At 50.2% G+C, this 22768-nt stretch overlaps 1 protein-coding gene across 2 annotated transcripts in view; it reads right to left on the reverse strand.

Annotated features, from left to right (window-relative positions):
- Window positions 1-22768, reverse strand: part of CDH23 (cadherin related 23) — a 344899-nt gene that overhangs the window by 317655 nt on the left and 4476 nt on the right. For both annotated transcript variants that reach the window (XM_016162284.2, XM_036223824.1), the window contains exon 2: window positions 21651-21728. In XM_016162284.2, coding sequence (XP_016017770.2) covers window positions 21651-21728 — 78 coding nt within the window. The remainder of the gene's footprint in view (window positions 1-21650; window positions 21729-22768) is intronic.

Genomic DNA, 22768 nt, shown 5'->3' on the forward strand with positions numbered 1-22768 from the left:
AAAGAAAGAGGAAAGGAAACCTAGAAAGAGCACATTGGGCAGCAGGAACTGTATGAACAAGGGGCTGAGGCAGGAAATAGTGGAGTATGAGTAGGTTCGAGGAATTCCCATGGGGACAAGACAAGTGGAGGAGCCTCTGGGCCTCTCAGTGCAGTTCCCAGGGCATGCCTGGGTCCACACATCCCGAGGTGGAAGAGGCGGCGACCTGGATATCGTTGGCCGGGGGGTTGGTCATGGAACAACTGGAAAGGAAATTTCACCATGGAAGCAGAGGGTGCTTTCCTAGGCAGTAGCACTGCTGAGTGGGAGAAGACCAAGGAGGAACTGTCATAGAGGTCAGAGAGAAGCAGGCGGGCACCTGAGAGCAGCGAGTTAGGTCATGAGTACCTGCAAGGTCAAACCCAGTAGAGAGTCTGGGAGGTAAGGTCTGAAAACCGTCCCACAGGACTGGGCAAGGGGAAGGCTACTGGCTGCCCTTAGTGTGAGCCATGTCAGTGGACTGTGGGAACAGGAACTGGGCTGCAGAGAGTGGGGGAGGAAAAAGGGGACCGAAGTCAAGAGCGAGCGAGTGTAGACCCCCCATCGAGAAACCTGGCTGCACAATCCATAAAATTAAAACTCTGCTCTTCAAAAGACACTGCCAAGACAATGAAGACAAGCCACAGAGTAGGAGAAAATATTTGCAAATCATACATCTGATAAAGGACTCCTATCCAGAATATAAAAGAACTTTTTAAACTCAATAATAAGTAAACAAACAACTCGTTTTGCGAAAATGGTCAAAGATTTGAAAAGCCGCTGCTCCAGAGCAGATATATGGATGGCAAATAAATACATGAAAAGATGCTCAACATCGTTGGTCTTTAGGGAAATGAAAATTAAAACCACCATGAGCTACCACCACACATCTACTAGAATGACTAAAATTAAAAACCCCTCCCATAACAGAGGCTATCAGGGCTGGGGGAAAGGAGAATGGAGAGTTACTGTTTAACAGGTACAGAGTTTCTGTCTGGGACAATAAAAACGTTCTGGAAACAGTAGTAATGGTTGCACAACATTGTGAAAATACTTAATACCACTGAGATGTGTACTTAAAAATGGTTAAAACGGTAAATTTTATGTTATGTATATTTTACCACAATTAAAAAAAGACCTCCCATGCCAAGTGCTGGCAAGTGGAGCAACTGGGAAATAGGACAACCACTTTGAAAAACAGTTTGGCAGTTTCCTAAGAAGTTAAACATATACACACAATTTAGCAATTCCACTCCTAGATATTTTCCCAAGAGAAATAAAAGCGTTATGTCCACATAAAGTATACAAATGTTCATTGCCATATTTGGATTAGCCATAAACTGGAAACAAGGCAAATGTCCAGCAACATGTGAATAAATAGACAGATTGTGGTATATCTTTACAATGGAACGCCAACTCAACAATAAGCGATACAATGATATGAATGGATCTCAAAATAATTACATTGAGCAAAAGGAGACAGAAACAATACATGTGGTATTAGCCCATTTACATACAATTCTGGAAAATGCAAACTAATCTATAGAGGCAGAAAGTAGATCAGGAGTCACCTGGGTAGGGAGAGTGTGGGAGGGGTGGAAAAGGGGGCTTACTAAGGAGTGCGAGAAAACTTTGGGGGGTGATGGATATGTATCTTGATTGTGGTGATGACTTCAAAGGTATAAACATATCTCAAAATTACCAATTATGTACTTTAAATGGTGTCATTTCTATATGTCGATTAAACCTCAATAAGACTGTAGAAAAGTTTGTTTTTTAAAAGGAGTTTGAATGGAAAAAGAATGAAAGTTGCTGGAGGGTGACCCAAGGTCCAAGAGGCTGTGTTTTCGGATGGAAGGGACATAAGCCTGTTTTGAGGCTCTGAGGGGACAAGGGAGCGGCTGAGCTTTCCTCAGGCCCACAGAGAAAGAGCCTAGGAGAAGGACAACCCCTGAGAGCCGGCGTGAGGGCAGATGGAGTCCTGAAGGCAGAGGGGCCTCAGTGGGACCTGTATCGGAGGAGAATGTTCTGGAGGAGGCAAAGAGCTGAAGGCAGAAGTGCTGAGTTATCTACCTCCCCGCCCCCTGCCCCCCGCCGTCCCCCCAGCTCCTGCAGCAGAAGTGCGCGGTGTCCATGTAAGAAAGCTTGTTTACTAGGGAAGCAGTGCTCCACATAAATGGGACAACAATCACCACAAACAAGGAAGGGTGTGGGAATCGCACACATGGAGGGCTCCCAGAGCCACGGGTGACAGCCTGGATCAGTGAGGATTTTGTGGAGGAGACCTTGTCAGGGACGACACGTGGAGAAGGCAGAGCTGAAAAGTGCAGAGCAAGTGCCCAGTGGGTCCTCAGGAAGCACTGAGGAGCACCCTGAGGGCGCTCGCTTCAAGACCACATGGTTCCTCTTGACACTCGCTTGCCAGGGCAAAGATGGCCTTTCCAGTGCAGGTTGCTCCACCCCGGTGCACAGCAGCTCTCCTGGAACACCGGCCCCAAATTCTCATGTTCAGGACCATCCCAGACACAGCGAACTGGAATCTCAGGGGACTTGCCCCTCCAGCTGAACCCTCTGCGCCCCCTGCTCCCCTGCCAAGGAGGCCCTGCCCCACAAAAGAGCCCCAGTGTGTACAGTAGAAGGTTCCATGGGGAGTAAGGTTGGTTCTGGAGGCTGGGGCAGAGGGGCATAGACTGGCCTCTGGCCCACAGCTGCTGACAGCCCGCTACAAACCACTCTTCTGGCAGCTTCCCCTTCTGCCCAGAGACTGGGATTTCTGACCCACGATGGTGTGTGCACATGTGTGCTTGTAGGTATGCATGTGTGTACACACTCATGTGCACACATGTGTATAACCATTTCCTAAGCTCTTTTCCAGAAAGGCCTCTGTCTCCCCGAGCCAATTTCGAGGTGAGTCCCAAGTTTGGCTTCAAAGTGACACAGCTGCAGGGCCAGGCAAGGCGGGGGCTGGAGTGGCAGAGCTGGGGGGCAGGTCACAGGTGGGACTGGGCAGCATGTCGACTGGGTCAGAGGTGAGAGCTGGCCGTCAGGGTTTGTTTCACCTTCGCTTCCTCTCTGGAGAAAAAGAAGTAAGGGTCCGCCCACCCTCACCCCCATTTTCCTGAAGAGAGCAGCAGGAAATGAACCTCCTAAGAACAAGACACAGGGGCGTTGGGAGTTGGGAGCACGAGACCAAGGTAGAGAGGACTTGATGATACCAGGTGGTGGTGAGAGTGGTGTTGGGGAACTGGCCGTGAGTCAGGAGGCCTCGGTTCTCATTCTATCTTTGCTGTAACTTGCAGTATGACCTTGGGATGCCACCTACCCTCAGTTTGCTCATCTGTGAAACGGGAAGAATAACGTTAGTCAACACATAGTGCTGTCCAGGTTCCAGGCACTATTCTTAGTTTTTAACGTACACCATTTCTGCGTACCGGCCATGTATGGTAGATATTATCATCATCCCCACTTTATGGATGAGGAAGTCCAAGCTCAGAGAGGTTAAGTCACTTGCCTCGGGGCTCACAGGTGGTAGGCGGCCGTCAGGTTTTGAATTCCAGCAGTCAGTTCCCATGCTCTTAACCATGCACTATACTATGCCTCACCCAACCTCACAGGCTTGTGTACTGGGAATTCATTAAAGGACTTTGTCGAAGGCATGCATCAGTGGTTCTCAAAGAGTGGTCCCCACACCAGCATCATCAACATCACCTGGAAGCTAGTGAGAAATGCAAATTCTCAGGCCCCACCCCAGACCTGCTAAATCAGAAACTCTGGGGATGGGACCCAGTTATCTGTTTTAACAAGCCTTCCAGAGGATGGTGATGCATGCCAAAGTCTGAGGACCACTGGTACACATTATCCATCCATCCGCAAAATGTTCTTATTCAAGTTCACATTTTTATATTCATAAGCTTAACTTGCTGAAATTAGATGGCTGTCCCCAGAAGCCCAGACACCCTTTCTCGGGCTTCCAAAGTGCCTCATTCAGCCATTTTCTTTCATGCCAGCCCCTCCTCAGAGGTCAGAGCTGGCCGTCAGGGTTTGTTTCACCTTCTCCTACCGTCGGGCACAAAGAAGCACATTTGGTGCCACAAAGAAAAAAGAGCCAATGTCCTCTAAGTAATAATAACCCCAGAGCTCGCCCCGCGAGGACACATCCGCACATGCACACTCATACAGGGACACACGCACACACTGCAGGGGGCGGCCCCGGAAGGGCAGGGGAAGCTAAGTCCCCTGCTTTGCTGAATGAGCCTGCGGTGCTTTGACTGTCTCCAGGGTGCGGCAGCAGGAGCCAACCAGCCAAGCTGGGGCGACATTTACTTTTGAACATCCTACCTCTCCCATCCTCAGGAGGAAAATTATGACTTTCTCAGGGAGCACGGTTTTATTTATTTATTTTTTTTCCTGTTTTTTCTTCTCCTCTCGTTCAGCACATGGCACTAATTTATGACTATTTTTCCAGGTCCACTGAAATAAGAGGGTAATGGCTTTCAGCCGTTTGCTTTCTCTCACCTGTCATTCACTGCCAGCTACCTGACAGGACTGCAGACAATGTTCCAATCACTGGGGCTGGGTTTTTTTTCCCCCAGGGAAGCAAAGAATCCACAGTGGCTGTGAAGAGAGTTATTTCATTCCTGGACAGAACAACACCAGGTAAACAGCTGTAAAAATTCATAACCAGTAGGGGCTGCCTCTAGCCAAGGGTGGGCACATCGCCCACAGGCCACCAGCTCTGAGCTGACCTCACTGGGATCCTGAGAGCAGGGTGGCACTCGATGACTCAGAGCCCTTGGTTTCTATTACCACATCAACTCCAGCCTCTCAACCTTGAGTAGGTCATGCTGCTTCTTTGTACCTGAAGCTGCTACCTGGAGAGAATGTTCTTTGCCCTCAGGCCGTGGAGGAGGGGTGGCGGGGGCGGGGGGGGGGGGCGGGTGATGGTCAGGCATGGAGAACAGTGGTCTAGAGCCCAGGCATTCCCCAGAGAGGCTGCCTGTCCCCAGCTGAGTGACTGTGGGCAGGCTGTTGAGTTGCTCATTTGAAAACAGAGAAACTACCAGCACTATTCAACCAAATTTGCTGCAATCACAGAAACATTCCCTGTGCTATCCAGTACAACAGCCACTCCATGCAGGTGGCTACTGAACACTTGAAATGTGGCCAGTGTGAATAAGAGAAGAGTTTTATATTTTTATTTAACTATAATTAATGTGAATTTAAATAGCCACATGCAACTAGTGGCTACTGATTTGGACAACGCGGAAAAGAATGAAGATAGGATTATAGTGCCCTTGTCTTGGGTGCCTGTAAGGATCGAGTGAAATAATGCAGATAAAGCCTTGGCACCTAGTCGACCCTCCATTAGTGACAGCTCTTATTGACTCTATGGAACAGAATTGAAGGGACAAAAGTGAAGGTAATTTGAATTCAGTAGAAGGGCACTTTGGGTAACTTAATTTCCTGTCATTAACTTTCAGTTTAACTGGCAAGGAGCCCTCACTGCCACGAGTGAGGGGCACAGGAGACACATGACCAGGATCAACAATCGATTGTCCACAATAGGTCCTGTTGTCCTGCATTATTGTCATCATCCTCCTCCCCTGCTCAACTATCCTCCTCCCCAACCCCCAACCCCCATACTCGGCATCGCCCAGAACTGTGAAGGTGAGTCCTTTGCCCAGGCTCTGGCACAGCGGGGCTGAGCGAAATTGCTTCTGGGGACAAGTCCTCATCACAGATAACTGGCAGGTCTCATGAGACCCCTCTTCTCCAGAGCCAGATCATCCAGGAGACACAACAAGATCAGCTGGGACTCACTGACAAGCTTCTCTGGATTTTGGTCTTGCTCCCACTGTCGATTGATTCTGTGACTATGGGCAAGTTAACTGTTTTCTTTGAGCCTCAGTTTCCTCATCTGCTACATAGAGACATAAGTATCTACCTAATTGGTTATTATAAAGATTTGATACAACAATGTGTACAAAGTGCCTGGCACCTCACAGGTGCTCAATACATAGAAGCCGTGATTACCACTATCATTACTATTACGTAGAGGTAGCAGAACACACTAGTTAAGAGGCTAATTGCTGGTTCCAGAGTTCAAATCCCAGCTCCACCTCTGCTCACCAGCTGTGTGATCTTGGGCAAGTCACTACAATTATTTACCTCAGTTTCCCCATCTATAAAGTAGGAATAATAATAATAGCACCTTCCTCATGGAGTTGTTATAAGGTTAAAAGAGCTTTCAGCAGTTATTGACACAAAGTACTGTATGTGCCAGTTAATTTAAAATATTCTAATGAGGCCTCAAGATAGGGTGGTGGGTAGACGTGGCTACACCTTCCTCAGAAATAAGTGACAATGTAAGAAACCCCCCAGCAGGCCTGAGCTTTGATCTGTTGATGGCAGGGCATTGCCCCGACCAAAGCAAAGGGCAGAAAATGAGGAACTCAGAACAAAAACTTCGGGCAAAACAGAGCAGTTCTAACTTAAAGATGCCTTTGACCTCGAGGGTCCTGGCTCTTGGACACCCTGGAGACATTATACCCACTGATGCTTGGTCGCGAGTCAACATCCTGATTTACGGACAAGGAAACTGGCAGGAGGGCTGGCCGGTAAGAGAATGCTGGTTTCCTCCACCATTTGTCCTGCCTGCCCAGCCGCTCACGCACCTCTTGCAGAGCCAGACAGAGGGGCTCACAAGCAGCTTGTCTTCTCAGTGTGGCCCCTAATCTGATTTCAGAACGCAGCCTCCTTATTGCCACTTCGCAGATAGACTCAGATATTTATATTGTTGGAATTAAAAAGCAGTGCCACTTTTCTCATTGACATATTTCTAGTCAATAGAGTAGATAATCCAAATTGTAAAAATATAGATTGTCCTCCACACCCCCTGCCCCCCATGACACTCAATGAGGCTATTTGCATTTTAGATGGAGGGAAATGCAGCTGGCAGATACCTTAATTTTCCTAAATTGGCCTTCGGGCAAAATTAGAGGTTGCTCACACTTGAATCCAAGGCTCTCTGAGATCAGGGGTCCTGCCCAGGCACTCCCTGTGAGTGTCTTCTAGTTTTCTGTGTCCAAAGAGTGAGGCAAGGTGTGACCAGGCTCAGAGGGACATTGAGCTGCCAACATCTGAACAGACTTTTGCATTTACAAAGCACCTGTGCAGGTGAGTTTCCCCAGGCAGGACAGGAGTTACCATCCCTGCCACCAAGTACCTGGTGGGGGCAGGCCCTGTGCTCACCATGTTCATTATTTCACTCGACAATCACAACAGCTCTGCAAAGTACACAGGACCAGCCCCCATTGTATAGGTGAGAAAATGGGTTCCCAGAGGCGAAGGACCTGGTGGGGGCTTCAGCATGGTCGAGGCAGGGCCAAAGCTCAGAGAGCCTTCCTCCAGCTCTGGGCCTCAAACACCATGCTGGGAGGCTCAGCCAAGAGCTAGTGATGGATGGCCCGGCTGTTGACTGTGAGGACAGCGGGTTCCCTGGTTTCAGAAGCCACACCACCCTCCTCCTCCTCTTCCCTGCTCTGGCCCCGAAACATCCACCCCTCCACCAGACCCACATCTCCCTGGGCAGGACTCCCTTGAAGCAGATGGGGGAGGGGGTGCCTGAGGAGGGAAGCAGCTCCCTTCTCCTTAATTGACTGTAAATTGCTCCAGAGCTTTTAATGAAGGCCGTCAGGAGTAATTATGTCCGCTGCTGAGAGGCCACTCTGTGTAAACACAAAAGGCGGGGCTGGGGGCAAGCGGCACCAAGCATCTCAGGCACCAAGCATCTCGGCTGAATTTCCCATCCTCCTAGGGCACTCTCTTAATTCTCACATCTGTTACCCCAGAATGAGCCCCAGCTGAGGTGTAGAGAGCACAGGAGATGTTTCAGTAAGGGCACCTGCAAGATGGTCAGGTAAGCAAGAGACGGCACCCAGGGAGCCCAGCCCAGTGTCACCCCCAGGACAGATGCCAGAGCAAGACTGGATGAGGGAGGCCACACACAGGCTTGGAAGCCAATTCCAGGTGTTGAGAATCAGCATGGTGAGTGCAATGGTCTTGCACTATGGTCCCCAGACTTCCAACTGGGAAGAACTTGGTGGAAATGCAACTTCTCAGGCCCCAGGCCAAACCTATTGACTCAGAAACTCAGAGGATGTAGGTGCCCATCTGTGTTGTGACAAGCCCTCCAGGGGTTCTGCACTGCTGGTGGGAGGGAAAGAACAAAATGGGAGAGGCCCGTTATCCTAACTTTACAAGAAGAAACTGAGGCCTGAAGAGCTGAGCAGTTTACTCAAGGGCACACAGTGGGAATGGAGCCAGACCTGCCCTGGGAGTCAGATGGTCAGGTTCAAACCTTGGCACCGACAATGAAGGGGCCTTTTGACTATGAACTGGTCACTAACGCTTCCTCATCTATATAGTGGGGTCAGGAATGGCCGTTAGGGGATGTTGTTAGGATCTATTGCATGGAAACTCCACACAGGGTCTGTAAGTGGTTTCCATCCCCAGTCTCTGCCATCACACTCCTAGTCCTGTGATAATGACGGGGCACAGGGACGAGTGAGGATAGAGGAGACGTGGATTGTGTTAAAAATGACAGAATGCTGGTGCTAGCACCGGATTACCCCCATCCCCACAGCACCAACTATTAGCACTCTGCACCCCTGCTACAGGGAAGTCCCTGCCACCTGAGCTGTCCCTTGTGTATGTATTGTGCCTCACTGCCTTTCCCCTCCTGGATGCCTCTCCCTCAGAAAGGCTTTCCTGACCTATGGCTGTTACAGACTAGGGATAAACCTGCTCTTGGGATGAGGCAGATGCGTAAGGCGTAACACACAGAACAGGTGCCACCCGTGTGCCACTCCCCGTGCCAGGCTTCACAGGGGCCACTGAGAAAGGAAGGCCATCAGTGCTCCCTGTCGGCTTACCGCACATTCCAGGCGACTCACTAAACAAGACTTTAAGACAAGATTCCTGCCCTCAAAGAATTTACAACTTGTCTTTTGCCTGGCTCCACCCTAGATGGGCCCTGGAATGCCGTGGGGCTGCCAGAGGGACCAACTAGGACAAATACCCAGGGGCCCCAGGCCCACAAGGGGCTTTGCTCTCCTGTTCTTGTGCCCTTGTGTGTCAACATCAAGAAGGCTGATCCCACGAGGACACCTCTCCCATAGAGTACCAAGTCTCCGCACCACAGAACCACTCTAATCTGCAGGGGAACTTGCCAACCTGCAGAGACAGTGTCCCTAGCAGTGGGGCTGGGCTGCCCCCAGAGAGATCAAAGAGATCTGCCTCAAGGCTCTGGTCTCCTTGCCTCCACTCTACCTGAACTGTCCGAGGCAGCCTGGAGCCAGAGGCCAACACGGAGACCCACCAGGGGAGCAGCACTGCCCTCACCCCACATTCCAGGGCAGCTTAGGGTCAACGGAGCAGGAGGGACAATGACTTGCATTGCAATGAGGCCCGAAGCTGCTTCTGGGCACCCAGACGGGGTGAGCGGGGTGCCTGGGCTCCGTCAGCACTGCTCACCGAGGGAACGTGGAAGACAGACGCTGCCCCCCGCCTGTCAGGCCTGAGTTATCCACAACATAGGGTTTCTCTAGAGAGCTCATAAAGCAGCTGATGTGGCGAAGCAGGTTCAACACTCAATAATGCCTCCATCTCACTCCAGCCGGACGCCAGCATATTCATCTTGAATTATCCTCTTCAAAGACCAAAGCAGTCAGGGAAGCGCCAGAGCTCCTGCTGCACAGCCCTGCCGCCAAGGGAGCCCAGAGAAGGAGGGGACGGAGAGAGGCAGCTTAAGCCCACGCCCTCTCCCTCCCTCACCCAAGGGCTGGAGGGGACCAGAGTCTGAGGCTCTTGTCCCCTCCATCCACTGTAGTATGAAGGCAGAATAAGGAAGCAGAAGAGAGGCCAGGGAAGGTAGGTGAGGACGCCACACTAGCCCTGGGGCTGGAAGGTTCACTCTTCACCTCCTCTGATCTACTTGCCTACAAAAAAGGTAGAGTGTTAGGAAGAAAGACCTGGGCTTGCGTCTGGCTCTACAACCTAACGACTATGAGACCTTGGGCAGGTGACAACCTCTTATTCTCACTTTCCTCATTTGTAAGTGGGCTTAGTGACCCCTTCCTTCAGAGAGAGCGAGAGGATAAGATGAGCAAGACCTGCACTCCTTGGTGCAGTGCATGGCACACAGAGCAGGGTGACCGTGAGGGAAAAAGTGGGCAAAGCCTGTCCTGAGTCTGAGGGCTAGTTACGGGAGCTGGGGACCTCCAGAGTGATGACAAGCAGATTCAGGGGCAGGTCTCTGTCTTCAGACCCTGGACAGCCATTATTTGAAGAGAGACAGGCTGACTCCAGGGAGCTCTGAGCAGACCAGGATGAATGGGGAGCAGCAGCAGGAGGTGGACAGCCCATTAATAGGTGGGTGGCACTCACTGTCTGGTGAGATGCGGAGCTGCCCATCTAGCGCCTGAACCACCTGTTGGCAAATGGCTGTGCCCAGTGGATTCCTGGCCAGACTGGGAGCTGGACCAGGGACCTCTGGGTCTCGTCCACCTGGAAACTGAAAATACCCTTTGGAAGAGTAATGCATAAAACCATACTGAATATTTATGTGTCAGGCGCAGTGGGCTTTGGACACTTAGGCTATCATTCTTGTCCCCAAACTGCTTCTCACCTAAGTAGGAAAGCACTAGTCAATGACAATAATAGTTAACATCTATTAATGCCAGACACAGTACTAAATCCCCCAAATTAACTAACTTATTTAATCCTCACCACAGTCCTACGCGTATACACACTGTGATCATCCCCATTTTCCAAATGAGGGAGCTGAGGTAGAGAGAGGATAAGGAGTCAGTGACACAGTCCGCAGTTGCTGAAGATGCAACAAAGAGCTTCTTGGAAGAGGAGGCACTTAAAGACAATGGCTCAATAAGAACAATGTCTGCCATTTGTACAGAAGTTTAGTTTTCAAAGCTCTTTCATAAAGCTCCCTATGAAGTCAGGTAAACAAATATGATGATCCCCCATTCCCAGAGGAAGAAAAGGAGGCTCAGAGAGATTCAGGGACTCGCCTGTGATTACATAGCTCATAAGTAGTAGAGCTGAGATTAGAACAAGACCTTGTGACTCCCCCTCCCACTGCTTGGTGTACTGAGCGTAGATGGGAAACAGAAAGAAGAAGGCATTCAGGTGAGGGGACCTTCAGGAAGATTCTTACAGCAAAGGACAACTTTCCTGGATGTTCAAATCCTTTCTTGGTCAAGCGCTGACAAAAAGATTTAACCTCCTATTCTGGGCCAAGCTGTAATTGGACAATCGGGTTCACAGGTCCCCTGAGCCATGTAAAGAACAGTTGGGATAAGGAAGTGATGACAAGTTCAAAGTCAGCTCAGCCCGCCACCATCTCCCCAAGCAGCTGGAAGATTTTAAGCTCTCGTAAATCATACCTTCAGCTGGTTCCCAGGGAGTGCAAGTGTTCCCAGTTGGCTGCAAGCTCAGCACATCCTCACCTACTGCCAGGGCTGGGCCCAGTTGCCAGCCCCTCAGCTCCTCTGAAGTAGGTACCTGCTCCCTGGCCACAACACAGCTGGCCAAGGTGTTCACCTCTTTCACTGCTGGTCACTAGAAAAGGCCCAGCAAGCCCAAGAGCAAAAGACTTGGCTAATCTCACACTCTTATCTATTTTCTCCAATCATTTTTAAGCACTAATTCCAACTTCACGTAGTACATCATCAAAGACCAGCATTTTCTAAGTAATGTGGGGACGTGAGACCCAGACAGGGAAACTGACCTGCCCAAGTTCACACAGCTGCGTGGAACACAGCCACACCTGGGACCCAGACATCTGTCCCAGCCCTGGGCCTATGCTCCCAAACCAAGCTGTGCTGGCCTCTCTCCCCAATATGAAGGAGCAGCTGCCCCTTCACCAAGTACTTCTTCAGTGTACACTCTTGGTCACCGAGTCCATTTCCTGCACGACAGACTGAGGAAAGGCCCAAATAGGCCTGAGAAACAACACAGTGAGATAGTCGGAGTGTGGATATTAGAGTTCGAACTCTTGGAATTCAAATTCTGACTTAGCTGTGGGAACTTGGGCAGCTTGCTTGATCTCTCTGAACCTGTAATGTAGGAATCATGATAGAACAGGCCTCCATCACTGCTATTAAGGATTCGCTGAGATCATGAAGGTAACCTAATTAGTAAAACACAAGTCCTAAAAATTACTATTATTATTTTTATTTTTAACCACAACAAATTATTTCTGCCATCCAAGACACAGCACAAATTGCTTGCCTCACTGCTGGTTGCCTTCTGAAATGCTTTTTCCTATGGCTTCAGCCTGTCAAAACCCAGCCACTCAAGGCCACCTCTAGTATGAAGCCCTGTCCATCCCCATGCCCAGAAAGAACTACTCCTTCTTGAGCATTAGCAGCACCATGTAGCTCATGCTCCCACTTGCCTGGGGTGCACTGGGCATTTACCTCTTGTCCTCTTCTCTACTCCAAACGGGGCTCCTTGAAATCGATGACCCACACACAGAATCCCAAAGTTGTGGTTAAATGCACAGGATTTGATGGGAGGTGGTACTGTGTTTAAGTCCAATTTCCATCCTATAAAAGATGTGTGAGCCTGTGCCTCTGCACATTCATATGTACAACGAGGGTCATAAGGCCCATCTTCTTGTTTGCTATAAGGATTCAGTGAAGCAATGTGTAGGAAGAGCTTAGCTAGACACAGAGCGAGTATGTAATAAAAGATAAGCACCATTTTCCCAGTTATCTTTAGTGTGAGTGTCCTTACCCCACCGCACAGTACAGCATGGTGCATGTGTGTAGTGGAGGCTATTAACAGCCTGCTCACATGACAGGTGGCACATCATCATTATCATTAACGTTATTATGGCTGCATCTAAAATCCCAAACATCCACCCTACCCTTCCACCTCCCCACCCCACCCGTGTGTTGATGGGCTGCCACAGGCTCTAGGTGTGCCCAGGCAGGGGCTTTTTGAGAGTGACTGCAGCCCAAGAGGGCACTAATCTGTCCTATCACCCTTTTTGAGGGCCTATGCTGCCCTAGAGAAAGGCAGAGGAGGCAAGGCCACAGAAGCACCCAGGGCCTTCTAGGGGTTCTGTGAGTAATCCTCACACACACACACACCTCCCAGAAGGAAGAGCAAAGTCTGCGAGGGTGCTAAGAACCCAGGGCCTCAGGCTCCTTGGTCCCAGCATTTGATCATCTGGACAGAATCTAGATCACCTCCCTCCCCTAAAACCATGCCTTCTTCCCCCAATTCGACAGCCCCAGGGAGCCTCTGGGCTAATCTTACTTCTCCTTTTTAAGCATTCTACCCCTAGATTGAGGAAGCAGTGAGGCACCTGGAGCCCTTTCTTCAACCTTTAAGTCCCAAGCTCGCAGCCCACCAACTCAGGAAGACGCTCCTTCTTCCCCAGGCCAGGAGGCACCACATGCCTACAAGGGAAGACCCCTCCTTGAATTCTTTCTACCCTTTCTGAAGTCAGGGTAGGCTTCAGTCTGCAATCCAACAGTAATCCACTGGGGCCCTTGGGCAAGCTCCCCTTCTTGGGCCTCAGTTTCTCCATCTGTAAAGTGTGTTTGACTAAGAGAGTGGTCATCACACTGTCCTACAGGAGGCCTGAGGAGTTCATCATAGGCCTTGTGAAGATTCTTAGGAGTGGGGGGTTCAAAGTGAAAGTGAGAACACAGGCTGTTACAGCCCCACCGTCTCCCTCTGACCTTAACTTTAACCAGAAGCTATTGTGTCTCCTTTGTACTCATTACTGTTTAACATTCTATTTGTGTGTGTGTGTATTATTAGAAGTTAACCAGGAAACACTACCTCTATATGGGTGGTTGTTGGCAGAAAATCCCAAGCCACGCTCAGAGCACATACCCAGCAGATGTGTGGAATCCACTAGACTCCTCACGTCCATGTCCCTCTAGCCCTATGATTCCTGTAGCTTTGCTACCAGCCCTTGCCGAGGAACTGCTCCGGGGTGTCACAACCCCCTCTACCCCGTGTCAGCCCTAAGGAACCCTCTGGTTAAGAGAAAAATTATTCTCATGCTGTGATTCTCCATTCTGTCCTGAGAGATCATTTCTTCTCTTTAAAAAGACAGGGGAGAGGGCATAGGGGAGGAGGGACAGCTCCTTCTAGGACGCTGGGTCCTGAGACCTCTCAGACTCCCTTCTTACCCACCCCTCTCCACATCTGCTCCAGCATCCCACGCCAGCCGTCTTGCCGTCCCTGAGTGCTTGCTGCCCACATAGCCCTCCATTCACATCAGCCTTCCACTCTGTGCTTTGTGGGGGCCACCCTCGTGGGGGCCACCCCCGTGGGGAGCTGTGCACGTGCTTGCAGGGGCACAGCTTCTCCGTCTGCTGAGACCACTGAGGTGAGGTCAGCCCACTTGAAAATTGCTCTCCCTGGGTCCAGACGAAACAGCTGGGCATTGATGGAGTTTGCAGAGAAATTAATCAGCACCAACTGGCAGCAGTGCCAGGCGGTGCCAGGCGCTGCCTGGGCCCAATCCATCCTAATGAATCCCAGCTCCTGCCTTAATGGGTCCTGACAAGACTAATTTAGTCCTGCAGGTGATTAGCATGGGCATTAACACCTGAATTGTGGCTCAAAAGCTTTGCGGGAACTGGAGAATCTGCCTGGGTAAGTTGGCTCCATGTGCACCAATCTCAAGTGACATAGGAAGGGACAGGGGAACAAGGGGAGGGGAATTGGCGAGACTTTCACCATCCACACATCCTTTCATTCTTTCATTCATCCCTCTACTCATTCGACCAGCATCTGTTGAGACCACTTTGTACGGGGCACTCTGCATGGGGCACAGAGGACATGCAGGCTCAGCTTGCTCAGCTGTAAAATGGAGATGACACCTCTCTCTGACGGTCGCTGTGAGACCTACAGGAGGTCGTGCATTTAAAACGCTTAACCGAGGCCCCAGCAGGAGGCTGGCAGTCAATAAATGCTCGCTAATATTATCACTCACAATCCTATATTATACATAAATGCAAAATTATAATTAATTGTAATGTCGATATTAATAAAAGTAATAAGTAAAAATGAACAGCCAATGGGGAGTGACACACAACTAGCAAGACAGAAATCACTGAGAGCTTTCTAGAGGCGAATACAAAGCAGACAGAAGGCGGGTGTGGGGGAGGCCACAGGGCCTCACAGAGCAGGTGATATCTAAGCTAAACCCTGAAAGATGAGTAGGAATTCACCAGGCAGGGAAGGGGAAGGGCTCCCCCGGCCAAGGGGACAGACAGCACAGGCGACGGTGCAGCGGTGAGACAGCATGAGGTTCTGGGGTGTCAGGCAGGTCACCGTGGCTGGAAAGCAGGGTAGGAGTAGGTGACAGGCTGTGATAGAGTTCCATTAAGCAGTTGGGAGGCTTTGGTCTGGGGGTCTTTAGAATTGGGATAGGAGGAGTGACCTCAGTGTCCAGCCCCAAGGGACACCACTCCCTCCAAGACCTGAGGTGTGAGACTCGGTGGCAGCTGAGGGAGTAGACCAGATGCCCTCCGCCGCTCTCAGAGCTCTTCAGTCAGCGCAGTGCCTCCAAGCCAGACTTCATGCCGGTGCTTCTGTGTTCCTCCCTGGGAGCCAGCCAGACCCCACAAATCTGCCACACACGACCCTGACAGGCAGCTGCAGCGATAAAAACACGACACTTGGCAAGACGCAGGCTTCACCGTTCACAAGCAAAGGCATATACGGTGTCTGTGCTATTTGGGGGATGAGCTCTCCTGGGCCTACTCTCTGGACGGCCATCTTGTTGTCACCACACCTTGTTCCTGACACACCTTTCAGAGGGAACTGTCTGGCCTGAGACTCCAGGAGGAGTGGTAAGCTGTCATGGAGCCAGCCCCAGCCCCTGTCTTGAAGATTCCCCCATGTGCTCACAAACTGCAGACCTCACTCCTTCCCCAAGGCCCTCCAAACCACAGATGCCAGCCAGGCTCAGGGAAGGGGCCCTGGGGACACAGAAATGGCCTTGGCCACCTGGAACCATTCACAGAGCAACAGAGGAGACAGACAAGCAACCGAGTAACAACAGCATCCCAACTGGGATGAACAGAGGGAAGAAAGCAAAGGAAACAGCACTTGAATCCTGCCTGGGGAAACTTGGGGTGGTAGCATCTGACCCGACTTGACTGACCAACACAGGCTCATCACACCCCAGGTGGCAGGAGCAGCACCTACAAAGGCTGAGAGGTCAGGAACTGCAAGGAGACCAGTGTGGCTGGAGTGGAGCACGCCGGAGAGAGAGGAGGGAATGAGGGGTGAGAGGGAGAAGGACCTGGACTGCGAACAGCTTTCATGCCATTTAAGAATGCTGGTTGTTCCCAGAGAGGTGGGCAGGCTTGAGTAGACCTCATGTCAGGCTCTGTCCCAGGTCGAAAAGGACCACTCGATCAGTTCGCTGCTAAGGTGAGAAGAGGCTGCCTCCTGGAGACCACGGGGATCATTAGGAAGCTGCTGGGATAACCCAAGCTTGGACCTTCGAGGTAGGAGTGGAAGGGGCAGGAAGTAAGACGCTCCTAGAAATAGTTTGATGACAGAGCTAAGGATATCCAGAAGAACTGGATGTAGAGTGAGGGAGAAAGGGAAAAGTCAGGGATAGCCCCAAACTTCTGTTCTGAGCAACTAGAAGGACAGAGTAGCAACTGAGATGGAAAAGGCTGCAGGGGTGGCAGGCGTTTTCAGGAATAAGATCTGGAGTTCAGCTTGAGACACCGGGGTTGAGAGCCCCTCAGACATCCAGGAGGATATGTTCAGTAGGGAGGTGGATACACACGGCTGGAATCTCCTCTGAGAGGAGGCCCAGGCGGAAGGTTATCAGCATACGGATAGAACCTAAAACCCTGAGACTACAGAAGGTCGCATGGGTGTGAGAACATGAACAAGAGACACAGGAGCCGGGCCCAGGGCCCTCCAATGCTGAGAGGTGCAGGAGATGTGGAGGAACCAGCCAAGGAGACTGAGAAGGAACAGCCGGGAAGGTGATGCCCTGGGGGAGAGAAAGATCAGCTGCTGAAAGGCCACTGGTCAGAGAACTAACCGTCAAATTTAGCTACACGGGGGTCATTGGTGATCTTGACGTGAGTGGTATTGGTGGAGTGTATGGAATGGATTCAGGAGGCGACCTGGAAACAGCACCCTTACAGTATCTGTCTTTCACCCCAAAGGTGCCATGCAGTCACTCGCTGCAGACAGCCAGGGCCAAGGTGAGGGCAGTGCCAACCATGCAGACCAGACATCGAGTCCTTGACCTGCCCTTGCTCCGCCCCGCCTATGCCAGGCCCTGCTGCCAACAACCAATGTGCATGTCTGCAGCAAGATGCACAGGTACAAGGGGCACAATACCAGGGGGCCCTGAGTGTTAACAGGCTGGGGGTTGGGGGACAGAGCTACTGAGTGACTTCATTTTGCTGCTGTCTTCTCTAGCTGGGAGGTGGTCTTCAAAAAAAAAACCTATCATATAGAGGGAATTGGAACCTGAGGTGAAGAGATAGTAACAGAACACGCAGCCTCTGCAAAGAGTTTCAGATGGCCATAGCGTGCCCTCAAATTCCACCCCTGGGCACAGGGCCACTGGCCCACTGTAAGGAATTGAAGCAAAAGCATATAAAGTGGAAAGGCTCAGAGGATTTGGGGTGGATGAACGTCTCACTCTTTAACCAAGCACAATCACAGAAACTACATACTGATGATGGAGCCTTTGGCCAAACTCTATTTCATTTTTAAGAAATCTTAAAAATGAAATAATTAAAATGCTTAGGACACTGTCTTGAGGACTCCAAAGCATCGTTGTTATAATAATATATGCTATACATATATATTGTATATCATAGTGTGTGTTCTATTATTATTATTCTGTAAGGCTCCAGTGGTTAATGGGTAGGAGTGCCAGAGAGACAGATTTTATATTAATATTTAGTAGAATTTTTCATTACTAGAATTATCCCACAGCACAGAAGTGAGCTGCCTTGTAAGATGATGACTCCTCATCATTAGGTATATATCCAAGCAGAAGGAGATAATCAACCCCAGATCTGGAAGTGTAGTCTGCCCATAGCACTGGCCTCCTCCACTGAAGAGCTGACACTTTCTGACTGGGGTGGACGATGCCTCTTGCCATTGGTATTGACCACCCCACTGGATCCAGCTCATCCATGTACTTGTCTGTCCCACTTCCCCCTTTCCCTGCCCCCGCAAGCCTGTGGCTGGCAGAACAGATTATCCAGCCATCCCCGGGCCACACGCAGCCTCTCTTTTCAATAATTAACAAAATGTTCCAGATATGGAGGCTTCAGAGTTAATGATATCATATGTAAATATTCCCACAATCCAGAGAGGGGGCTACCTCATTCCCATTTTGCAGATTGGAACACTGAGAGCACAGAGTTAATGAGAACCAAGACTCAAAGTGAAGACCCCAGGCCACCCCATTCCACACAGCAAACAAAGGGCCGGTCCCCGGGACATGCTGTTTCAACTCTCATTCTCATCTTGGCCATATCTTATCAGAGGCCTGCACCCTGTCATGTATACCTGAGTCCATCCACATCCACCCTCTGAATGGCCCAGAGTCATCCATGTAGGCGACAGCACTCAGTGGAGATCTCCAGGCTTATCTCATCTGAGGGCCCAGAGACAACTGTGCCCAGCCAGGCTGCCCAAGCCAAAGTCCATTGGGTCCATCTTTTCAATGTCCTCTCATTGATGAGATAGGAAGGCAGAGGCCCAGAGATGAGCAGCGCTGTGCCCAAGGTCACACAGCAAGGGACAGAAACCAGGCTCATGACTTTTAGGCCAGAGCCGCGCTGCCCTCCTCCTGATGCAAAACGAAGTGATCAGGCCAGGAGGGTGCTGAGCCAGCTCAGACCCAGACCCTTCCCAGAGAGAGATGAGCAGAGCTCTCTTCCAGCTCACTGAGCCCTCTCTCACTGCTACGGCCCTTTAGAGCCAGCGAGCAATCCCCACTGCACAAGCGGACGCCCTCACTATGACTGCCAAGTGCAGCCTTAACGGGGCTGAGTCCTGGGACTTGCTCCTGGAGGCGATCAGTGCCAGTATTTCCAAGACGATCAAGGGCCAGAGCCAAAGGTAGCTGAAGCAGGGCCTGCAGGAGGGCTCATTGGGGGGCTTCCAGCCTAAGCCTTGTCACTATTAGCACTGGCTAAGCAATGTCTACTCCACTCCATCTATCACCTTCCCTGCACCACAGGCCTCTGAGCAGGGCAATGCATGTCACTGCTGGGGTGACAGGTCGGCACCACTCACCTGACAGGGTACTTCGCCTCCCTTAGCCAGCCACTCTGGTCAGTTAGTGGCTAGCCACACCTCTGCCTCAATGGCCCGTGTATATTGCCTCCACCATAAAACGATCTCCAGGATGATGAGGTTAAAACAGACACTTGGGAAAATCGTCCACAGAGAACAGTGTGTGTAAGAATGGGAAGGAAGTCTATGGCCTTGCTACCCTGAACAAGCCCGATTTCATCTGATTGCGCAAGCTAAGCAGGGTGGGGCCTGGTTAGTACTTGGATGGGAAACCACCTAGGAAGACAAGCGCTGCAGGTGTAAAAAATAAAAAAAAATAAGGGGTTTTGAGCTTACAAGGTCTTTGCAATCTGTAAGGTCAACCAAGGGTTACCACACCTAAAAAAAAAAAAATCGAAAAAAAAAAAGAATGGGAAGGGACTCTTTCAGGACTATGCTCAAAACCTCTTCTGCTGCCTCCTGTCTCTGCCTTGCCCCCAAAGGGATGACCCCCCTCCTCATTCGATCCCCCACTGGGACATAACCAGACATCCATCTCAGCCCCAATTACCCACGACACCAATTTCTTTCTTGCTCAACATGTTTCATTCCTCTCTGGGTCTGCGGCACCTAGGACTGGCCTGGAGCAAGCACCACATCTGTCTGATAAACTGATGAATGAATCAAAAAAAGGAGAGCCCCTAATAGTGACAAACGTTGCTAGCATTCATTCCGTTACCTATACGTGTTTTCTGGGCGCCTACCCTGCTGGCTCCATGCCAGCCCCATGCCAAGTCTGAGTGTGGGGAAGAGCCATGAATGTATCCAGGAGCCCATAAACATCCCCCAATCAAGGTCCCCAAGGGGCTTGCAGTTATCCTCTCTACCAACCCCCCACCCCACTCCCCAAAGGTAAGCTAAGCCTCTGGAAGAACATTCCAGAGAGGCAGGAATGCTCTTCCTTCCTAGACGGCCCTTCAAACATGCAGATCCCCAAAACCCAATCCCCAAATCCAGCCTCACAATGCTGATCTGTGGGGGCTGCTAGCCACCAAAAGTGTGGCCCCTCTTTCAACACAATCCCTAGTTATAAAACACTACTGGGCCACGGGGACAATGCTCGCTGCAGTCAGAAACACACCTACTGTGCCCAGTACCCATCTGCAAACAGGCTTCCACCAGGAAGAACAGAAGGAAAGACCTCTTCAAGGGCTGAGCGCATGCCCCCACAAACAGCAGGGGAGAGTCTGGGTCCTGCCTAAAGCTCCCCTCTTCAAGCAGAGCTTTTCTTTGAAGAATTTTGCATTTATACTACCATGTGCCTACACTTGGTTTTAATATAAAAGACTTTTAAATTATCCGTTAGTTAAATATTTTAATACCCCTCCCCTCTCCAAGCCATCCCACTCATTTCTAAATACAAGCGAAGCTCCAGAAAGATGAAGCATGCTGACCTCTGATGTATGCTGCTTCTGGCACACAGCCCCGCTCTCATACCCATACGGCAGGCAGACTGGAGTTTATGAAGCCCCAGATTACAGGCACTTTCCCTAAATGACACTGACAAGGATGAGGACAGAGGAGGGAGTGTTGATGGAGGTAGGCGCGACCTTTCCAGGCACTGTTGTTTGCACGCATGCTCACAGGAACAAATGCCTTCCCGTGAGCACAGCTGCAAGACAGTTCCTTCAATGCAACCCCCATTTCCTGAGAGGCTTCTGGGTCCCTAGAGCTGAGCTAAGGCCATGGGGCCATGGAAGATCTCCAGCTACAGGTGTAGGAGTCAGGCCCTCAGAAGCACGCTCATGAAGACAGACCTAAGTGATAAGACAACAGGTTGGGAGGTGAGATGTAAATACCAGGATGCTTATGATCCTGGTTAATTTTTTCCTAATGACAAAAACAGGCATACTCAATGCAAAAAAACCTCACTAATCACAGAAAAGTACAAAAGGCTACAAAACAAACTCTATAACAGCTTCCATCTTCAGATTTTCACAAGAAAGAGGAATAAACCAATTCGTAGGACAAAACTCACACAAAAGTGAAAGTCAAGCAACTCGGGATTACTGTGATAAACTCTGAGACAGAATCCCCCTCTGCCGGAATGAGGCACCATGGGAATTACTGAGTGCGCCACCCCCGGAGTCGACCAAGCAAAAGCCATATGAACATCCATCGGAAATGCCATGGAAGAGGTTCCAAGAACAGGTGGAAGATGGTCTCAGACTCTAAGATCCCCTTCACTTGTGAGAAAGGAGCCCAATCCATGCCTCCCAGCCTGCTCATCAGCCCTCAGGCCAACTTACCCACAGGCGTGTCCTCACTGATCAGCAGGTATGTGTCAAAGAAGTGATTGGTGAAGAAGGGCAGTCGGTTCACCTGGCCTGGAAGTCAGAAGACAAGAGTGTCAGTCAACCACCCTTATGCCAGCTTCATGCATTCTGCAAGGAGACACAGCATTGGAGCTGCAGCGGGCGCTGAACATGTGTACAGTGCCATAGCCGCCCTCTTCAAGGAAAGTAGGGAATAATGCCAGCAGACAGGCAGACTACTGTCAGGCCATGTGGTCACCAAGGCCACCAGCCACATGGGGCTATTGAGCCCTGGTCCATACCGAGATGCGCTGAAGTGTAAAATACATACCTAGTTTCAAAGACTTCATACAAAAAAGTGAAAGTAGAATATCTTATTCATCTTTTATGTTGATTATGTATTGAAATGATAATATTGTGGATATATTGGGTTAAGTAAAATATATTATTAAAATCAAATTTCACCTCATATCCTTTTCTAATGCAGCTCCCAGAAAATTTTAAATCACACACGTGGCTTGAATTGTATTTCTGCAATGTGAGCGCAGCAAGGACAGGGCTGTCTGCTTTGTTGACCACTACAACCCCGGTGCCCAGGAAAGGGCTTGGCACCTAGAAGCCCTTCAATAAGTAATAATAATAATAATAATAATAATAATAATAATAATAATAGCCATCTATGGAACCCTTCCCTGTACCAGCCACTTACTTATACCGTCTCCATCAATCCTCATGCTACGGCGGGTGCTATCATATCCCAATTTTACTATTGAGGAAAACGAAGCTTAGAGGGGATAAGTAGGAACTTGCCCAGGGTCATGCAGCTAGTAAGTGACAGGCCATATGAGAACTCTGGGCGGTTAAGCCTATACCACTCTGTGACACCTCAGAGTGGGAGCCAGGTCAAGAAGGGGTCAGGGTGATATCCACATGGGCTGAGAAATTTCACACCTACAAAGAACCCTCCATACCACGAGTCCTCCATGAAAACTCCTTGAGGCTGGCTTCACCTGTCCCACAAACCCCCTTCTAGTGGCCTTCTCTAGTGTGACATAGTAAGAAATATATTTGGTGTTTGTCCCCACTCCTGGTACAGAGCTCCAAAAACCTTT

Source organism: Rousettus aegyptiacus, unplaced genomic scaffold, assembly GCF_014176215.1.
Source record: "Rousettus aegyptiacus isolate mRouAeg1 unplaced genomic scaffold, mRouAeg1.p scaffold_m13_p_6, whole genome shotgun sequence".
NCBI classification, from domain to species: Eukaryota; Metazoa; Chordata; class Mammalia; order Chiroptera; family Pteropodidae; genus Rousettus; species Rousettus aegyptiacus.